Source organism: Anser anser (genome assembly GCF_964211835.1).
Source record: "Anser anser genome assembly, chromosome: 15".
Taxonomy (NCBI): domain Eukaryota; kingdom Metazoa; phylum Chordata; class Aves; order Anseriformes; family Anatidae; genus Anser; species Anser anser.
In genome coordinates, this window is record NC_139736.1 from 16020968 (window position 1) to 16041958 (window position 20991).

The 20991-nt window shown below is 40.3% G+C and overlaps 1 protein-coding gene across 23 annotated transcripts in view; it reads right to left on the reverse strand.

Annotated features, from left to right (window-relative positions):
- The window catches only part of MAPK8IP3 (mitogen-activated protein kinase 8 interacting protein 3), a 71184-nt gene that overhangs the window by 26550 nt on the left and 23643 nt on the right, over nt 1-20991 (reverse strand). For 10 of the 23 annotated variants that reach the window (XM_083800657.1, XM_083800647.1, XM_083800652.1 and 7 more), the window contains 7 exons: nt 19727-19871; nt 14746-14992; nt 11833-11935; nt 9027-9145; nt 4370-4381; nt 2816-2833; nt 412-469 (listed from right to left, as the gene is read on the reverse strand). In XM_083800657.1, the coding sequence (XP_083656783.1) occupies nt 412-469; nt 2816-2833; nt 4370-4381; nt 9027-9145; nt 11833-11935; nt 14746-14992; nt 19727-19871 (702 nt within the window). The other 13 variants (XM_083800653.1, XM_083800658.1, XM_083800648.1 and 10 more) reach the window with 8 other exon arrangements.

The following is a 20991-nucleotide window of genomic DNA, read 5'->3' on the forward strand; positions in this document are numbered from 1 at the left end:
ATCAACTATTACATCTCTGAAAACTCTTCTCAACAGTAAGAAAATTTTCTTTCGAAATACCAAACCTTGCAAACAACTTAAAAATTGCAATATCCTCACAGAGGCCCAGACCCATCTAGACTCTCACTGAAGTTAATGAAACGCTTGCCACTGATTTCACAGGTAGAATCAGACCCTACAGGCACATGTCCAGAGACATCACCCAAGTGCCTGCAAGAAAGGAAACAGCTAGGAAAGTCACTCAGAAGAGGAATTTCTCTTCTACAATTCAAGACACAACAAGTATTCAAGAGAGCCTGCTAGATAAACAAGCAAGCCCCAGTGAGGCTGGAGTTCTCGCCAAGACCTACTTCAGGATGATAGCTCATTTATAACCAGGCAGGCAGTTCAGAGCATGCAACAGTTCCTTACTTGGTCTCCAGTAGCTGCGAGTTTTCCAACAGCAAATTCCCCACTTCTTTGCCCATTCCTGGAAAAAATAAATAAATAAAATGGTCAGGCAGTTTTCATCTGCTCTCCTAGAAATATGAAGCTTGTATGGCACTGACTGACTCAGACTTGAGGAACAGCATTTGTTTTTGTTAGGCTTCCCTACACTCCTGTGTCCTGCTATGGAGAGTAGAGTGTCTCTTGCTGGAAGACCATGCAGCACAAAGACACCCACGTGTCCTTCAGCTAACAGCAAAAATGCACACCTAGCTTCTTACCTCAACTTTAACAGAATCCCTAGAGAGGGAGAGAGCAGAGACCTTCACTAGTACTAGTTAGGGGAAATTAAGTCAATAACTCCTGGTACAACCATGAGCTATTACAAACATTTTGATGTTCACTCATACAGGAAAAAGCTAGAAGCTCATGGGTTCTTCAGAGCACAGCAGAACACTGTCCAAACTGCTGGCCAGATCTGCACAGCAGTGCTCTTCTTTGTCTTAGTTAAGTCAAACATCCTGCTTCCCAGAACAGATTTGGGATCATGGATGTGGCCAGTCTGATACACATGAAAGGCTTCCCATTATCAATCTTCCACCACTACACTTTTAAAAGGACTTTAGATTGTCCACTGCTCCACTATTTATCAGTTCTCCCATAGGTGTTTACAATGTGGAGTCTCAGGCCCATCACTTAAAGACCAAATTCAAGAAAGCACCTAGATCAGATGCACTGCACTTACACTTGGGCACGAATGTACAATAGCTGCAATGCGCACGTTAGGTTCAAAGGACCTTGAAAAGTCTGCAGCTAAGAGCAAAGATTGAATTCAGTATTTTGTAAAACCAAACGGAAGAGTTTAGGGACCAAAACCATAACCGGACTGTTTACTGCTGCCGGGGACTTGCTGAATCCCAGGATCGGCTTCTATTTTACAATGGGAAACAGAGGCTACCTGAGCATATAAGACACAGAGACCTCTTCCTTTCAAGGGACAGTGCTGAGGGTTACAGCTTATTTCTCAACACAAGTCCTAGAGCATTAAGAGGTATCGCAACAATCAGTGTTTGTGCTGAAGTGCTCCTTGTTCAGCCCTCTGAACTACCTCTTCCTTTCCAGTAAAGACATCAGCATTTTTCACAACTGTTATTTGCTCATTAGTATTTACAGTAAAAGAAAAACAACATAAACTTTAAGTAAATGGAAGTTAGAGAAACATGGCAGCATACAAGAAGTGAGAACACATCACAACACCCCAAACAAACAGATCCTCTTCCCACAGTTAGATGGGATGAATTTATGATGGCAAAAGCAGATTCCCAGCAGGAATGAGTAAAAAGCAGCATTTTTTTATTTTTTTATTTTTTTTAAATCAGTGGACAGATAATTAATCACTTTGATGTTTCAGGCAACGTGTTCTTTGGATAGTGTGTCAAGCAATATTGCAAACAAAACATGACACAGTAACTGCATTGTGAACTGAAGTGCATTTTTGGTTTGGTACAGTGAGTAAGGTACAGCCTTTTGTTTCAAGACATTTATGTTGTTCAGAAAATCCAGAGGTCACAGGATATAGACAACATTTAAGAAATGTTTCTCTTGTTCCTTTTTAGTAAATGATCAAACAAATATTTAGCCAGTAAGACATTAAAATGGCACAAGGATGTAATGGGTGCTGAGGAACATAAGAGGAAATTGTTCCTCCTCGTGTTTGGTGGGTTTTTTGGACTAACTGTTTTCCTTCTCTTCATAAGTTAGTTATCACTCCTTGCATCTGTCATGGGGAGAGAAAGGAATTCTGGTGAAGAGGGTGAGCTATTATCAGAGAACTGAAGTCATACAGTGCCCCAGCCATCAGTGCCTTCACAACTACCTAATTTGTGTGATACAGTCACAGCCTGATGCTTTAAACAGGGAGAGGTGTGAAGGGCTTGTCTTGCAATAAAGAAATGGGTGAAGCCATCCCACAGCCACAGAGTGGATACTGTGAGATAACTTCATGCAGGCTGTAATGAGAAAGCCTTACTCATGGGGAAAAAAAACACCACTGTGGAGTGACAAAATGAGAAGTCTTTACTCCTTTGTGATGTGGAAAAAAGGGGAGAGCCATTCCACATTCTGCAATTCTTAGAGTCAGGCAAATAGTGTGAAGCATCAAAGTGGGTAATCAACCACATCAAGAAAAAGAAGAGAAACCTCAAATCACCACTGTGGACCAGCTGCATCCTGCTTCTTGGAGAGGTGATACCATCATCACAAAAAAATAAAGCAAGGTAATGCAAGACATATGGAGAGATGTTGGGTGAATGGAAGAAATTTAGAAATAAAAATACAGTTTAAAAAAAAAAAGAAAAAAAGAAAAAAAGAAAAAAGGCCTTCGCCTTACCAAAGAAATCATCCCGTACTATGAGAGCCATCCCATACGAGAAAGGGAACAGAAAGATATGGGGACAAAGGGAGGAAAGGAAGAGAAAAAAGCAGCCATTAAATACGAATCTGTAAACAGCAAACAGAGCAGCTCATCAGCATGTGTAAACGTGTGGTGCCAGTATAAGTGATGCTGAATGTAAACTAGTCTACACCTTGTTCTTCTGCAGCCTACCCTAAGCAGTTTTACACCTGAGATTTTAGGACAAGCTCGAGATGAGCTCATCTTTTTCTTCCATCTTCGTCATTTCCCCCGGACTAAACATCTTCAGGTTTCCCATCCCACGACAGAGGTAATTCAACAGACATTACAAATAGGGTGAAGGAAGGATAGGGGCAGGAGGAAAAAGAAAAAGGAGGGGGGATATCAAAGCTCTTACATGGCCTTTTTGACAGGCCCAAACCCACTTCGTTACTGAGATAAATTCTAACTCAACTTCAGTGTGAGGCTTTCTGAGGAAAAAAAAAAAAGAAAAAGTGGCTTACAGTAATAGAGCAAAAACAATTTGTACTAAAAGAAAGAATAATGCCATCCTTCCTTTTGTAACCTTACAGACCCAACATCAAGAGGTGTTGTGCAGAGGAATGTGACAGCTCAACACTGCACAGTATTTTGTGTTGTGTGTTCATAAGTCACCTGCCTTTATTATAGGGAAACTTCATTCAATTTGTACTGAAATCAAGAGAGATCCCCCTGACTTCATCTGAAATTGTATCAGGGCCCACTTGCATTTTATGGAAAGGTGAAAATTCTGCAAGTCTAGGGCCTGCTGACCTCCTGAGGACAAGAGCATGGCCCTAATGTAGCAAACCTTCTTTACAAAAATAAAAGACAGAGATATCACTTCAAACTCCTACCAGAAAGACAAAGCCTCAAAAAAAAAAAAAAAAAAGACAGAGGCTCTGTCACTCTCTTATCCCTCAAGAAAGTCTTTGTTTTCATTACAGCTGTGTCAGAAGAGGGCCACTGTGCGTACATTATGAGAGATTCAAAAAGGCATTTTCAAAAAATCAGATCTACTTCCACTGCTGGTGAGATTACTGCTAGTGAACGGCCTTCATGCAAGCAGAGGGACTCCTCACAGCCTTGTTTGCTTGAAGAAAAGCAGAAACAAACTTAATTCTGGACCCACTTGAGCTCTGCTCAGAGCACAGCACTCGTGCTGCAAAAAGGCACTTTACACCCTGAAAAAAGGGAGGGTACAGCAGAGTTTTCTGAAGACCTTGAGAGACAGGCCAGTGTAACATAGTGGAGCAAACCTGCAGAAAGCCACACCAAAAAAAAAAAGCATATCAAAATGCAGCAGGCATGTGAGCACAAAGCAGGGGTGTCCTACTGTCCAGGGACCCGTCAGTGCAAGGAACCAAGCAAGGCAAAGGTGGGAAAAAGTCTGCAAAGCCAACCGTGATTGGACAAGAGCAGGGGAGTATCACACGTGTATACCATGTCATTCAGTCTCAACAAGGAAAAAAAGAAACAAGAAAGGAAACTGAGTGGAGGAGAGATACACACCTGAGAACTCCCCTATGGGCCATGTCCAGCGAAGCACAGAGAGACAAGGGAAAAAAGGAAGTGAAAAAATGATCAATCACTGACTGAAACCAACAAAAGAAAAATTTTGTTTAAAAAAAAATTGACAATGATTCAGCCATTTCAATGTCAAAAGGCATGAAATAGTAAGGACAGGATCTGCCATGTCTGTAGATGGCATGACTCTACATACAGGACAAAAAAACTACGGGAAGATAACCCAAGGTACAACTACAACCACATGCCTTAGCCACCCCCAGTTTTCTAGGCACGAATCTCAGGCAATCACATCTTGGACTGGGTAAACCTTTATTTTCTTTCTAATGTAGTAGTAAAGGCAGAACAGCTATTTTCCACTGCCTTCTCCTTTTCCCTCCCCTTGCAATGCATCTCTTTTTAGCAACCAGATTTGCTGAAATTAAACGTGCACTTCAGTGATGCATCAGTATGCAAAAGACAATCAGTTGCATTTCAGAACACCTTTTTTTCCCCCCAGTGTAGTGCAAGGACTTGGTTTGATAATCTCATCTCAACTTTTGTTTAAAAAAACATATTAGTGGTAAATTTACGTATATATATAACTGAATTTCCGTCTTCACCTCAAAATCCCTGTTATTTGAAGTGAGGTTTTAATCTCCAAAGCACAGTTGGAGTCCTAAAACTGAAAGGACTTCACACAGTCCACAACTGAACCACTAGTCCTCCTCCACATCCAGAGTCTCTCGGGATAGTGAAGAGCAAGGGAACGGTAGATGAGAAAAGAGTGAGCCCATCCAGGATTGGTAGGAAAGGACAAGCAACTAACAAGTGGGCAGGGAGGCAAACAGCCAACTAGGTAGTGGCAGCATTCCTAAGGCTGCAGTGAGAAAGAAGGGAATTAGGTCAAGAATTACCACTGCTAAATAATTGTTCTTGTTCCACGTATTTCTCCAGAATATACCCTATACAAACTAATGTGTGTACAATGGTGTTAGAACATGGGGAAAAAAGAAGGTTTTATATTCCAGAAGTGCAATGAGGAGTGCTGCTTTTGTACGAAGAGACGTTGGTAGCTTAGAAGATATTCAGAAGAGTGAGATTTTCCACTGAAGAAACAGACCTGTCTGCCAGCTATTGTTCAAAGGTAATTTTTCCAAGATCATTCTACTCTGAGGTCCTCTTTAATGAGATTTCTCTTTCTTTAAGAAACGGAGTCCAAAAGCAAAGAATATTCTTGAAGGCTGATTTCCAAGCTTTGAGAGAGACTAGAGGAAGAATGAAACTTTCACTTTTGGTAAACTTCACTTATACTTAATTCTCTAAATAAGACCCAAAAAGAAAGAAATCTTTTGGATTGTGGATCTTGTTTCTTATATCATGTCCATATAGCACAATTTCGTCTGTGGCTCTTCAGGCAAAAAGTTACAGAAAAGGGAACAATTTACCTAACAAGAATGGCAAATTTTTGTATAACGTTGACAAATTTGTCAGTACTGAGACCTAGACCTTTTGCTCCAACTTTATGAGACATTCTTAGTGCTTTCTACTGTGAAAAGACAAAAAAAAGTGTTTAAATCTCATTTCTAAGTCAGAGAAATACGGCCTCTCAGATCTCTCTGCTTTCCTTCCTATATACAATCCTAGCAGCATGTCTGATGTCTGTTCATTTCAAAGAACACTTTCATGTGGGCAAAGCTAGTAGCCAGAACTCAAATAAAGGAGTAATTAGATTGCCATTTCTGTCAGAAAACTCACTCAGCGAACTGATTTCATCATATATCACCTCCCAGGTCTGGAAAGGAACTGGATGAAGCCTTCCTATTCTGCTAGCATGCCATGCTATCAGCTGCAAGAGTTTTGCTGCTCTGCAGAAAAAACTACTCCTAATAACAACAGCATTAGCCAGGAAACAAACCTTTATTTTTGTGCTTAATGAAGAGAGAACAAGAAATTTCTATTTCCTAAGCAAAAGAAATGTGAATATTAAGCAATCTTTTTTTTTTTTTCCCCCTCATGTATTTGGTAAGGTGAAAAAGGACAAACTTTAGAATCACAGATATATTTGGGTTGGAAGGGTCCTTAAAGATCATCTAGTTCCAACCACTGTGCCATGGGCAGGGACACCATCCACTAGACCAGGTTGCTGCAAGCCATATCCAACCTGGTCTCGAGCACTTCCAGGGATGGGGCATCCACAGCTCCTCTGGGCAGCCTGTTCTAGTGCCTGACCACACTGAGTAAGGAATTCCTTTCTACGGAATAACGTTATTCTTAAATTTAAAAATTAGATCTGTACGTATTGATGGTTCAGATTTCAGGTGGAAACAAATCTGATCTTTGCAAGCCATACTTACATAGGCAGTGTTCAAAGTTTCTGTACGCTTTTTATTATACAAGTGTTAACTGCCAAATAAATGATGACCCAAGATCCAGAATCAGTCACTGATCTTTAGGCAGTCTTATCACTGGAAAAGATGAAGCACTTTTGACTAACTGGAACTGTAGTGATATAACTAGCATGGTCTCCCACTGAGCAACTAAAAACTTTGGCCCTTTGAAAACAACAGCCTGTATTTCTCACTGATCACTGGGTTCAGGATGTAATCCAACTGGGGAGTGGATTACCAGACGACAAATTTCCAGAGGTAGGAAGCAGGTTGTCCCAAGCAGTTCATACAGTTAGTCATTTTCCTGAATAATATCTCTTAGAAGCTGACACTCCCTGAAGCCACAGCCATTTCAGGGAGAGGTAGAAAGTAGCAGGTGGCACAGAAGGTATATGTGATTTAGTGGAAGATAGCCATGTAATAGGCTATACACTCTTCTAGATAAGGAAGCACCTGAGGACCATGATAAAGTATATGGGAAATGGCTAGATTCTAAGCATTTTTAACGCTTTGACCCTGCTATGAAGAGAGTTCTCAGTAACGCGTGGGGGCTATTAATCAAAATTCATCCCACAGTAGGCAGATGGAAGTTTTAACAGTCACATGTCATTGCTACTGTCATCTTCACTCTGAGCAGGAGTTCTAGCCCTTCTGCAATGACTGCTAACATCCAGGTTACTCTCAAACCTAGAACTCTAGCTTTTCCTTCTAAATTCTAATTTTTAAATTGCCTGCACATGTTGGCTCCAATCACAGGCAGCAAAAAACAGTGCTTTCATCTTGACTCTTCTGTAGATTTTTTTCTTCTGCCAATTTTGAGTTGAGGAGTCAAACAATAAATGTCTTGAGACTTCAGGCAATGGTCATCACTCCATGCACAAGAGCTATCTTGCATGCTGCAGAGCTTCCACCATGCTTCTAAAAAAATAAAAATCTCTCTATATCAGATAGCTATTGCAAGAGTTCTGATGAGAGCCTGGATCTCATTTTTAAATTCCAGTCCCACATTTGCCTATAACAGTACCACTTTCAGAGATTTTGTCATAGATAAAGCAAGAAGTGCTATGCTAACCTAACTTTTCAGTCTTCAGTCCACTTCTTCATAGTCAAGTCTACAGTGAATAGGCTAAAATCGATCCTCTCTGCAGAAACATACCCTTTCAGAGGGTCACGATACAAGATTCATTCAAAGGTGATACAAATATCCCCCTAATTTAAGTCTTACGAAGATGTGCTGCTGGAATTCTGTGACATAATTCAACTGATTCTGTTCTAGATATATATCCAAAAGTTCTTTGATAAAAATTGTTTTTCCAGAACCAAAGTTGTAAGATTATCCAAACACTCTAGTCAGTAACTACCAGGAAGATAACGTTCACTTTCAGATCAGGTCTCTTGCTATTCAATGCATAAATGACATACTGTAGGAGTCCTCATGTCTCTTAAGTCTCCTTAAGTCAAACAGCAAAACTGAAGGTGAGCTAAACTGTTACAAACTTTGTCAGGTGCTTGCGTTGTCTGGATATTCAAAGACCATTCATATCTTCCTGATTCAGAAAAATATTCTGAAGGAATTAAGAACGTGCTTAAATTTTGTCATGAATTAAGGTCTACACACTCAGCATTCAACGCCAGAAAGTACGACAAGGGCTCAGACTGCTACCTGAGACAGAGCTGTTTCTCTGACTGCCTCAAAGTCCTAGTCGGGAATACAGAATATAACCAGACTTCAGAATTAAAACCTCCTTCAAAACTAGCCTAAAAGATGAATTAAAATTTCTCTTAGATTGACTATAAAAGGGTAAAAACTGCAATACAAACCATATTTTCATATTAAAATAAAGAAAATTGTTCCTTTAAATTTCAAAAGCTTAACAAAAGGAGTTACTTTCTTACATATTTCAAACAAAACCTTTATTCCAAATGAAGTTGCTAGTGTGCAAAATAATTGAAGTGAAAATTTGGGGGAGGAAGTGGAAGGAGCAAATTCTCTCTCCAAACTGTTCATGTGGGAGAATCCTATGGAGAAAAAACTTACACGCCTAAAGACAGACTAAATAAAAGTTACTTAGAAATTAACTTAAATTGTTGGATAAGCGTTACTGTACTACAGGTACATATTTCAGTCACGGTATGTCCCAAATTCCATGCCATTCCATGCCAAGGACAAACATCCAAGTTCCAGGAAAAAAAAGAGAATTTAAATGCTTCTAGAAGCTTAACAGAATTGCCATTGTATCAGAGAAAACTGAACGGTTCTAACAAGTTTTTACCTAGCAGATCTGCTCCTTCATCAACATCCCCGATAACCTCGGACCCTGCTGTGGAAAGTTCATGATACAGAGAGTCCGTGTTGATGCCGAATGCTTTGTTCACAATCCCCTGTGTTGGGCTGTTGTTGGAAGAAGAAAAAGCAAGGACACTTGTTACTTGGCAACATTTGAGCTACCACATAACTCTCTGAAATACTGAGCATTACAGAACATTGAAGTCAAAACTCAGAGTACATTCTGCCTGTTCACCATAGGCTGACACAGGGAAATTAGTAAGTAAAGAAAAAAACATATTTTATTTCCTATATCAAGTGCAAGTACCTATCATGCACAACCTCAAAGCTTGCCTGGTTGATTCCTTTTTACATCATAAGAGTTGATGACAACTCAATATCTCACAGAAACCTTTCAATTCACAGCAGCTCTCAATTCTGACTTTTAACACTGTGCAATGATTCCCACACTCCTATCAACTTCAAAGCAACCTGCAAAGCAGGTAAGAAAAGCAGATCAGATAAGGACTCAGATGCTGAAAACAGCAATGGTCTTCTTTTTTCTTTGCCAACTAGTAAGTGAAATCAGCCTGAAGGTTAGTTTCTTCTTTGGGTTCTAAGTGCACAAATGCTTCTTCCTATGTCAGCAAAATGTATTTCATTAAAGGTAAATCAAAGTTAATGTTATCTAATCACATCATATGGGAACATATTTCCACATCTTAGTGTCTTCTCTACCACAAATCTTCTCATATTCTTTGACAATCTCATGGCTTAAACAGAATACAACTGTTGCAGAAAGACACAGTAAGGAGGAGTGAGGCATCCTCTAGGATTGTCAGTGCTTACTGCAAAAAGTGGGATTAAAGTGGGTATAGACACTTCTAAGTGCCCTGCCTTGTACAAGGGGAATCAGCCAATATGAATGAAGGCTGTGCAATTTTTCCAGCAGTCTAACATAAAGGTCAGTACCAGTGGATATTATCTCAAGTCATGTGGCTTTGTTCTTAGCTAAATCAAGTCTCTGTGATCAAACATGGAGATTACAAAAGTGTTGTGTTAGCTGTCTCTGATATTTGAGAGGTAAAACGGGTTGCAGATAAAAGGAAAAAAAACAGAATTTTTAATTACAGAGCTACGCAGGAATCTGAGAACACTGAGGAATTACACAGTTGATGCAGTCTAACAGACAGTACAAGCGAAAAGAAGCAAACAGCATTCAAGGTCTGACTTGAAGACATAATTCAGCTTCAGCACTCCACTTGCTGAAGCAATACATCTCTCAAAAGGATTCTGTTTTTAAAGCAGCAAGCACACTGTTCAGCAGCTCCAGAGTTATATTGCGTCTCCTGTGGTTTTCTGCCTCTCTATGTGGAACAAAGATCAATTTGCATGAAGAGCTTCCAGTGCAGCAACACTCTCCACTCCTTTCTTTTCTTCATGTTCAAACCAATTATCAGTCTGATCACATCAGTCACTTTTACTTTCCTCACACAGAGCTGTTTTGGCTACCTAGATTCCTCCTGCTGCTGACCCTAAAAATTGTCCATGTACCCTACACATTCTAAGGGGAATTTAACTGTGTGTCACAGGTGAGAAAGGCATCTGTTATTGCTGCTCACACGCACTTTTAGAGGACTAGAAGAGGGTGCTCAGCAAGTGCAATCCAGTCCAGATTTGGTCCATGAAAAATTTTGCCTTAACTTTGTCAAGGTATTATTTTCTGCATACCTGCAAGAGTTGGGGGGTTATTTTTGCTGGTGTCCTGCTAAATTACCCACTGGACCAGAGTAAAATTAATGAACTCCATAAAATTAATCTCTAGACCTTCATAAAAATGAATCAAGGAACCTAGACTAGTAATTCTAGGTTAATGACGTCTCACAGAAACATGGTGCCAAAATTAACAGCCTTTAGGGAGCCTCCCACTGAGCACAAAAACGGTGGTAGACAGGAAGGATATCAGCATAGTAGTTTGGTAGAAGTTCACTAATTCAGAGGACTCTGTCAAGGTCCTGAGTGCACTGATGGTCCAAAATTGCTCTGACTAGCCTCACCTTAGACCTAAACACAGCTACCTTCTGTCCACTAGTCCAAGGGCTCCCTTTAAGCTCAGGCCTGTGCCTACTGTCCTTATCTAACCTATGCCGTAGGTGTACTTGTCTTCAGTCCTGTGTCCTGCTGCTCCTGGGTATCCCCTGCACCTAATTCACCCCCTTCCTTTGTAGGGGACTGCTTATGAAGCCCGTTACCAGTGCCCTGCTCTGCTCTCCCTGCTCCAATCCTGCAGGATTGCACCACAGCCACTGCCCTGCTGGGGTCACTCTTGCTTGTCCTCCCTCACAGATCAGACCTGCAACTCTTCCAACACTTGGAAAAAAAAAAAAAAAAAAAAAAAAACAGAAAAACTGAAAAAGTCCTGAGATTTTAAAACTGAATTCAGATCTGATCTCATTAGATGAATGCATCTTTTTCCTCACCTTGAAAACTTAAGCCTGTGTCCCCTTTGCCTGTTTAAATGTTTTGTTGCTACGTTTCTCTGTGCTCCCTGATCCTGCAAGGCAAACTAACCTGTCTCAAACAAACCTCATTCAGTTTGCTCAGATTGCACAGATCCTTCCACAGATTACCACCTGATATTTGCCTTCCCTAGACAACTCAAAGATAATCAAGACCCCACACATTTGCACTAGGCAGAATATATGGATTTTCCTCAAATAGCTGTATCTTGAACTCTGTGAACCACGACATCCATTCTTCGCTCACCACAAAACCAAGCTAAAGAGCAAACAGCAAAAAGTCACAATCAGTACCTGTTACCAGTGCGTTCCAGGCGGGGATCTTGACACATATCCAGTTCTGGTGTAGAATCTATGATGTCCTGAACATCGGACCACTCGTCACTGCTTCCCATACCTAAGAAAGACAATACATATGGTCTACAGTATCAGTGCTTCCTGAAGGCACTTTTGCAGCTTCGAATACCACAGCTTCAAAACTTCTTGGTTCCATATACAAAGTGTTAAAATAGGAACAGAACGTGGCTGATCACCTAGAGACAGAAATGCACCAGGACTGGGAAGGTGCCTTCATGATTCAGGGCAGAAAGACCATTAGCATACCCTGTGCCACATTAGCTTGCCACCAGTATCATTGGCCTGGATATGCATTAAAATGTAATAACCAGAAGTACTTTATCCATTAAAATAACTTGCAAATAATCTTTTTATCTGGCAGTAAAAATTCTCCAATGACTATGCAGCTTTAGCCAAAATTGAAGAAGAGAGTAACTTTTTTGTATAGCTTCACAGAGATTACTCTAGTTATGAATTGGCACTGGCTTATTTTAATAGATATAATTTGTCAAGACAAATTCTCAAGTCTACAACTAGTTTAGATACCCATTACAGTGAATTTTCACTCAGAAAACACATTGTCCAACATATGAAATCGTCCGTTTTCTGTATAATCTACAGCTTAAAGCCAATATTTGAAGAAAATAAAATAAAAATAAAAATAAAAATAAGTAATCCTGTTGTCAAGTTACTCATAGTAGAAACCAAAATGTTCAAAAACTCAGGCTTGCACCTATCCTAAAAAAAGCAATATAAATACAATATCTGTTTACACGTGAAATTCCTGAAGGATTAAAGACCTCATATGTAAACTATATTAGTCCCGTAACTGTTAGATGTGAATTCTTTAACCTTTCCAAACTTCCTCAGCAGCCAAATATACCAAGCCCAGGACAACTTGAGTGTTGATTTTACTGTTTTAGGCTGGCATTGTGGACTTGCTGGCAACAAATGTCATGTTGAAGCCAAAGCCCGATGTGTATTTGTTGACAAACTAGGCATCCACACACAAATGGTTCCCCACCTCACAGAAACAGACGATTCATTCTCTTTATTTTATAACCTGGGAAGCTTTTCTGCAAATCCCTTTTTTTGTAGGTTCTGCTCTTAGACTTCTGCATCACTGACAGACATTTTAATTACAGATTAATAAAATACCTAGTTAAAATTCAAGTATCTAAGTTTATCTTATCTGCATGGAGATATACTTCTGCATCACACGTGAAAAATAGCTGAAAGACTGAATATGCGTAGCACATAAGAAACATACACCTATCTGCCTTGAGCAGATTCCACATTATGATAATTTCAGCAAGAAAATTTAAACTTTTGTATACACATCCACTTTAGAGTTGCATGCATATAAAGGGACCTGACTTGGACCCAAAAAAGCTATTGATAGTAAATGACCATATAAGCACCAACTGCAAAATTACGGATAATTATTTATAGTGAACTTGAACTACTGCCCTCTCAACTCTGAGAAATACTGTAGGACAAACTTTTCTCTGAAGAAAATTCAAACTCATCACTGGAAGAAATTTCTCTTCTTGCGTTTCTTGTTCTAGCTTATTCTTGTTAGGTACAATTCCTGGTTTCAGCCACCAAAGACATCCATACTCAATTTCTCTGTTACTAATGCTCATACTGACTTGCATTGGTCAGGATGCACAGGAAATAACAAGGAGGTTCTCCAGGAGAATACTATGGGAGGTTTAGGCTGGATATTAGGAAAAAAATTCTTCACTGAAAGGGTTATGAAGTATTGGAAGAGGCTACCAAGGGATGTAGTTGATTCACCATTCTTGGAGATCTTCAAAAAACATGCAGAGGTAGTGACATTGCTTAATGGTGGACTTGTTAGTACTAAGTTAAAGGTTGGCCCAGATGATCTTGGGAGGTCTTTTCCAGCCTAAATGATTCTATGATGCTAATATCAAAACCTACGTTCTTTCATATGCTCCTGCACAGACTTTCCTGTTCATTTTACAGTCCCTTTGTATTTAAGCTCATGACCTGCAAAAAACAGACCACTACTCATTTCTGAAAGTTGCTGCAAGTCTAAATACAATACAACCTGGGAGGTGCTCAGACACTACATTGGTACAGCTATATTGAACGGCACTGAAAGTGGCTTTTAGCATGTTATTACATCATTTTCTTTCTTTAAACAGTCTGGTGCTAAAGGCTTAGGTAATGGCTTTCTTCACAAGGAATAATTAATTCAGTTTATTGAGGCACTCCAGGAAGTGGAAAGAAAACAACTGAAACTTCCAAAGACTTCTTACATGAAAAACAGACTAAAAGAAAACAGCTTATTTAGCTTAGAAAAATGGCTAGATAGGGATATAATTGCTATTCTGAAATACATAAAACTGTAGGGTAAACACATGGAAGGGAAAATAATTAGTTAACCCAACTGATAATTTTGGCATATGAACAACTGGCTGTAAAATACTTGTGAATATATCCAGAGAGAAAACTAAACGCAAGTTTTCAACTAGCATACTGATGAGTTCCAGAAATGGCGTTCCAAAAGCTCAGACTGAGATGGGACTTACCTGTTCCTGAAAGGGGTTCTATGACATGGATTAAAGCACCTGCAGGGAACTGAACTCAGTAACCCATTGTCATCCTGTGTATTTGTGAAACTATTTTTATTACTGACTTTTCAAAACTTGCGACTCAGAAAATAACTCACATCCGATTAGCAGTCTCTCTACATATCTTTCTAAGTAAGCTTGTCTCAAATTCTATACCTACAAAGCTGATTACCCTTCAGTCTCCCAGCCTCTTCTTGTAACAGAGGGACACAAGCACTGTGAAGGCAATTACTCTAATGACAAAATAAGCAAGCTCCAGCTTCCATACCTATGCTGACATTCCTCATCTCCTGTGTAACCTGGACTTCCATGTTCCGACTGTTCCGCTTTTCTCGTGTCCTCTTGTTGCCCTTGGTTGTGCCATTGTATTCGCTGATGGGTTGGACGCTCTCATTCAGGGGCGTGACAGCAGCAGAGGGCACAGATGATGTAGGAGTGTTGGACTTGGTTCCTGTGGTGCTCGGTGTGGCAGCTGCCGAGGACTGCCCAGATTCAGACATTTCATCTTGGGGGCACTATAGAAATTCCAGGGCAGGGAAAGAATAAAAAGGGAAAAGCACAGGTAGATATTTCAATTAATCTCATATTCGTTCGAATATGGCTGCCTTAAAGCATTATGGAAAATGAGTCTTGCTCACTATACCAACTAAACGTCCAGCATTCTCTGGTGACACATGGCACTGCAACCAAAATGAAGCAGTGAGTTCTCATGCTGAACTCAGGAAGCAAATCCTACCTGTGAAAGGACTGATATCCTTCTTCTTTTACCATTTAAGACTGGTCTTCACAAGTCTCATCAGTATGTGACCTCTTCATCATGCACCTCAAGGAAGATTGCTTTATCATAACTGAAAAAGCACCTGCAACTGCCACTGGCTATTGTGGAAGCTGAAGGCCTTTGGCACTTGCAGTAAGCCAGGCCAGCGTTTCCCAAGACTGGAAGACAACATGGACATTGCTTGGGAAAGATCTGAAGTGACCTCTTAGATGATCTGGAAGTTGTCATTACAGTAAGCCACTGACACAACCAGGATGAGAATCTCTAGTGTTGAGACAACGCCAACGTATTTTTGATGCTAGACTGCAGAAGCAAAGTGGATACCAAGCTGGGATAGTCTGACTTTATTAGTGGTGGAAGACCTATGTCCCCACACCACATTATGCGGAAGCTAGCCAAGCATGCCTTCAGCTTGACAACACAATAGAAACAGATGTGGTCTCCCCAGTTACAAATGACAAGACAGGATCCAGGAATTCAAAAATCAAAAGCTGACAAATTAACATAGGAGATGGATTTCCAGTGTGAAATGTGCACAAATGGGTCTCATCTTTACAAACATTACAGCCCCATTTCTCGTACAACACCTCTTGAAAAACATGGGAGACTTAAGGCTCTGTGAGGATTTTATACTGTGCCCCTTGTTTGTCAATTAAAGCAGCACTGCTTCAAAGTCAGCCAATTAATGTCTTAACCAATGCAGTGATCATTCCCAGAACCCAATGAGATCTCCACATTCTTCACGGTAGCCTGCTCTAATTACTGCCTGCAGGGAGATGACAAAATTAATTTTGAAAGTTATATGTGATAATGAATTGCAATTGAGTGCAGTGACATTCAGTATCTGCACACCCAGACTCAGCTATAATCTGTATGGCTTGTCTCTCCCCTCCTGTGCAACTACGAGAAAGATTCTGGCTCTGCTCAGAAGCTGCTTCAAGGCCTCCCAAACCTTGGAGCTGTGATGCTTCACTCATTTGTAAGTCTTGTTCTACTTTCTAATAGTAACTGAACAACATGACAAAAAAAAAAAATCAAATTCAAAATGGGATGAGAGAGGTCTGAAATAAATTAACCCTTTGCAGCCTTTTTTTTTTTTTTTTTAATCTGGAATCTTATTAACATCTTCCTTTACAGACTGGCCTCTGTATGCTTATCTTAAAATAGCCTGCTATACATTGTACTGTAGAGGATTTACATTGCATTCGCACACTTGTATCAGAAATTAAGGGTTTTTAAAAAATATGCTACCATTGAATACTATCCATGTTTTGTTTGGTTTCTGTACTGTCAGTCTGAATAGCCCCCGTATTCCCACATGGACGTTCAAATCGTCTCCCTGCACATTTGCTGGTTTTACTATCAAAACTGAGATTGAGACACTTTACTTAGGCTGCTACAGGTGGAAACCACACTTCCCACATGTACTTCATATTCTTGTTTTGTGAGCTACTTTTCTAATATGTAAAGAAAATAATAGCAAACTTGATTTTTAAGAAAAAATATGATCCAGTAAGGCTTACAATACTTCAACTGCAATTTGCCTGTTGTGCTTTTTACTTTACAAAGGGACAACGAGTACCACATGTAAACTGTAATCATAAAACCTCTTCCCCCCCCTAAACAAAACTTCTTTTGGATGAATGGATTCAGAGATCTCCTTGTACGCACTGTAAGTCTGTAAGCATAACCTAAGTCCTTGAGGATCTTAGCACTGTAGAAGAGACATCGACATGGGTCAGCATGTCATTCCTTGATTTTCGGAACTAGATGTCATTCAGAAATCCTACACCATTATTGTCTATACTGTATACAGTGCTACTTGTATTGGATATATATCCTGTAACTTCTTGTTTATTGACATAATCTTTCCCTCACCCAGAATACCCAAGTGAGTAATTACCCTGGCCTTTCATTTATTCTTGGTTATACATCTGAATTTTATATTTATCTAAAGTATGTTCTTTATCAGCCTGCCAGCCTGCCCTGGAAAAATTCATCTCAAATGTAAACACTACAAAGACACTCCTCTTCACAGTCCAGAAGGTCTATTAAACTTCACTGGTATCTTCCTTCTATTGTCCTGATTGCTCCGTTAACTCTAAATATTCCACTAACTATACAGGTCTCCTCTACAGCCTAGGAGGCATTCTCCATAACCCATAGCTCACACAAAGAATACTCTCCACAACCACCACTTACCTACAGCCATACCTGTCAACCTCCTAAACATCAAATGTGTAGTAGTGACCTCCAAAATGCATTGCAAAGGCCCAACATTCATAGCAGTCATATGTCACCATGAGTAGCCACAATTGTATGGTTATAACACTGAAAGCATAGTACATAAAAACAAAAACGTTAAGGACTTTCAACTCCAAATTATTATATAAAATAAAAGTACAACTGAATCTAAAAGTAAAGTAATAAAAACAGCAGCTTAAACAAAATAGTAATAAAAAGTAGAAAAGGACACTTAAAACATAAGTACAGTATGGCCCCATGAAATAGAAAAACTAGTCAGAAGAGTCAGGATATACATATTGGGAAGGTGAGTTACGTGTGTGCAGTCAATGCCAACAAAATATCAGAGCAGCTGAAGAAGAGGCAAGGAGTATATGAGCACTACTGCTGAGATTTCAGTCATGTAGAATAGTTGAGAAATAGCACTTCAGTCACAGTAAGTAGCTTGCACAAGAAAAATACTCCATTCCAAATTGCAAATCTAGCAAAGTCAGTTAACCACTCCCTTTAATTATTCACAGGTTTGTTCCATACTCTTAGGAAATCCACCATAACACATTAACCATCCAAGTCTTCCATAGCCCAAGCTCTCTATCTGCAAACTATCAGCTGTCCTCCTTAAGACCTTCTGATTTTTTTCTAACAAGCACCAAAACAAATCCCAGCACTACCCATCAGACACATGTAGTATCTGACTTGAGTAGCAAAGTACTACCTCCGCACAACGTTTTCTTGTAACCAGAAATTGACTTTTTGTCTGACACCACCAAGAATAAATTACTAAATGATCAGATCAGTAACCCTCCATTACCTGAACTTGGAAATCAAAGCTTACAATTTATTTGCATTCCTGTTGTATTCTCCTGCAATGGAGATGCTGAGTTATCAATGAGATCCACTCAACCCTCACTAAAAAGCTTTCAGAAGCTCTGCAATGGCATGGCTTAAAGAATTGTGCCTTCAGAAGTCTGGAAGGTGGATCTAACCCCAGCTTCCTACCAACTCTCCTCTAAAAACTTATGCCTGCCACACATGCCTGATCAATAGAGAGCTCAAGAGCATGTTCACACCATAGTGTACAGCACTGACTGGAGACCCCAAGGAATAGACTCCTTCCAGAACTAAAAGTATGGTCTCTGTACATTTTGGTTGCTGTGTGCATCCCTGCAGCAGTGCTGTGTTGGCACAGCACTAGTCTGTCTGCAGTAACACATTCATACCATATCTTCATTTCCTCTTCCTTGATTATGCTATTGCTCCATGGCAATGCTATTAATTACAGGTAAAGTCTTCAGAAATGACTGCAGGACCTGACAAGCATTCCGCAAATTGCTATATTTCCCAAGTATCTGTGCAAATTGCTATATTTCCCAAGTCTCTGTGCCTTTAACACTACAGCAAGGGTTAGGTTTCAAGTCCCCATCCTATCCAAAGATCTTGATTTTGGATTTCCAACTTCTGCAACGGCAGAGGCTTGACACAGTGCTAAGCTCTGTGCTGTTCTGCGCCTGGCTACTTTCCATAGCCTGTGGAAAAAAAAGAAAAAAAAAAAAAGGAAGTTGCTGCTTTGTGTTCTATGGAACTGAATTTGTCAGAATTTCTTGAGCTATGCATCAAGGAGGCCACTTGGATGTAGACAATGTAAGTCTACAGCAACGGACTAGATGTGTGAGAAACTGAAGAGCTTTAAGCACAGTGCAGGACCTGGGCATACGGAGAGATTTAGTATCCCTTTTTACCAAACATAGGAAGGCCAGAACAGTGATAAGTCAAAAAGAACAAACAATGAAGAGCAAGTGCAACCCAGTCCCTGGCCCCAGCTGAGGTACAAAAGCACTGTTCTTATTGAGGGGGAGAGAAGGGTCAGGTTCCATCATTTCCTCTCCCAAATAAGACAAAAAAGGTGAAGGATTTATCTTCCCTAAATTACTGACTGCCTCCCCACACATTCCTTTCAACTTCGGGCCAGCCAAGTAAAGGAGATTAATACTGATGCAAGGAGTAAGAAGAAGCATGAGGAGCTGTATTAAATCCCTCCCATACTGTATGCCAGATCTGTGAAAGGATATTCTTCCACCTACAGTACAGCTACCACCGGAGTAAATGCACAGCAGGAAGAGGCTGCAAAGGGTTACGGACACAGATTTATCTCCACCTTAATGAAAACATGGGATGCTATTGACAGTGGAAGAGTGGGAAACCCTTGCTCCGTGATGGTCTATAAAACCTTGTAGCTGGAGTTGGACTGCAGCTGGCCGAGGTCACTCAGGTGCCAGTGGTCCAGTGTTGGGACGATCTTGGCCCCTATCTGCCCACGTACCATGCCATCCGCGAGGGGGAAGACATTCAGAGAGTTAGGACGTTCCTTCCTGCTAAACAGAGAAACAGAGACAAAGGGAAAGCCAATCTGTTAGCTGTTTACAAGGGTCTTACACAAAAGAAACAGCACACCAGCTTATGTGAAATATTCATCATTAGAAACTGAGTTGCACTCTCCACTTAGCAGCTGTGTGGATTCCCAACCCCACACCTCCAAAGGGTTGTCTGTTCAGACCCAGGGTGTCTATTGGTAGAGCCATGCATCTGCCTGGAGAGAGTCTAAGAAGGCAGAGGCGTTCAAGTGACCAAAACAGACAAAAACAACTTCACTACCAATATAAAATATTGTGGGGAAATGAAAAATGCAGAGAACTGAGCTGATTTAAGCCAGTGTATCCTCTGAGAAATGGAGGTGCTGTGGGCTACAGCAGACAACTCCCACAAAAAAAAAAAAAAAGAAGATCCCAAAGATTCTGGAGATGTCATCACTGAAACAGGAAAGAGGCTTAAGTGAGTCACCTACACGCCACTTTGTACATTCCACCCCAAATCTGATTTGCACCAACAGCAGAAATCAGTGGTTTTTGGATCACTTTCAACATTAAGCAAGAAAAGTAATACTTGTACTCTCCAATCCCCTCTCCATATCCAATTATAGCTCACTGAAAATTCAGAATTTAAAAGAAGTTATAAATGAATGCATCATTCATATGGCCAGATGTCTGTAACTGCATTTTCTTCAGCCCTCTCCTTTATTGCAAATGCAGGTGATTAGCTAGCTTGGATTTGATTCTGAATATACAAGCTGGTACACATTTTGAGACCAAGTTCTACTGGGAGAAAACGTAGAGCAAGCAGTAGAGGTAGAAAAGGCTGAAGCAGCATGCTGAAACCAGCATCCACTTTCGTGCCAGAGGAGCAGGACTGCAGGGACAGACCACAGCTCCACTTAGTGCATCTCCCCAGCAGCCTCTACTAGCTGGACTCCAGAGGCCTTTGAGATGAACCGAGCTGATCCTGTGTGACATTAACCCACAAAGAGTTTAAGTAATGGTATGTCACCTACTCCTGGATAGGACTATTCACACTTCACTGCAGGTTTCTGCTTTCTGGTGCAGAGAGTGATGAAATCTGCCATTCTATACACCAGCTTTAATAACAACAGACCTTCAT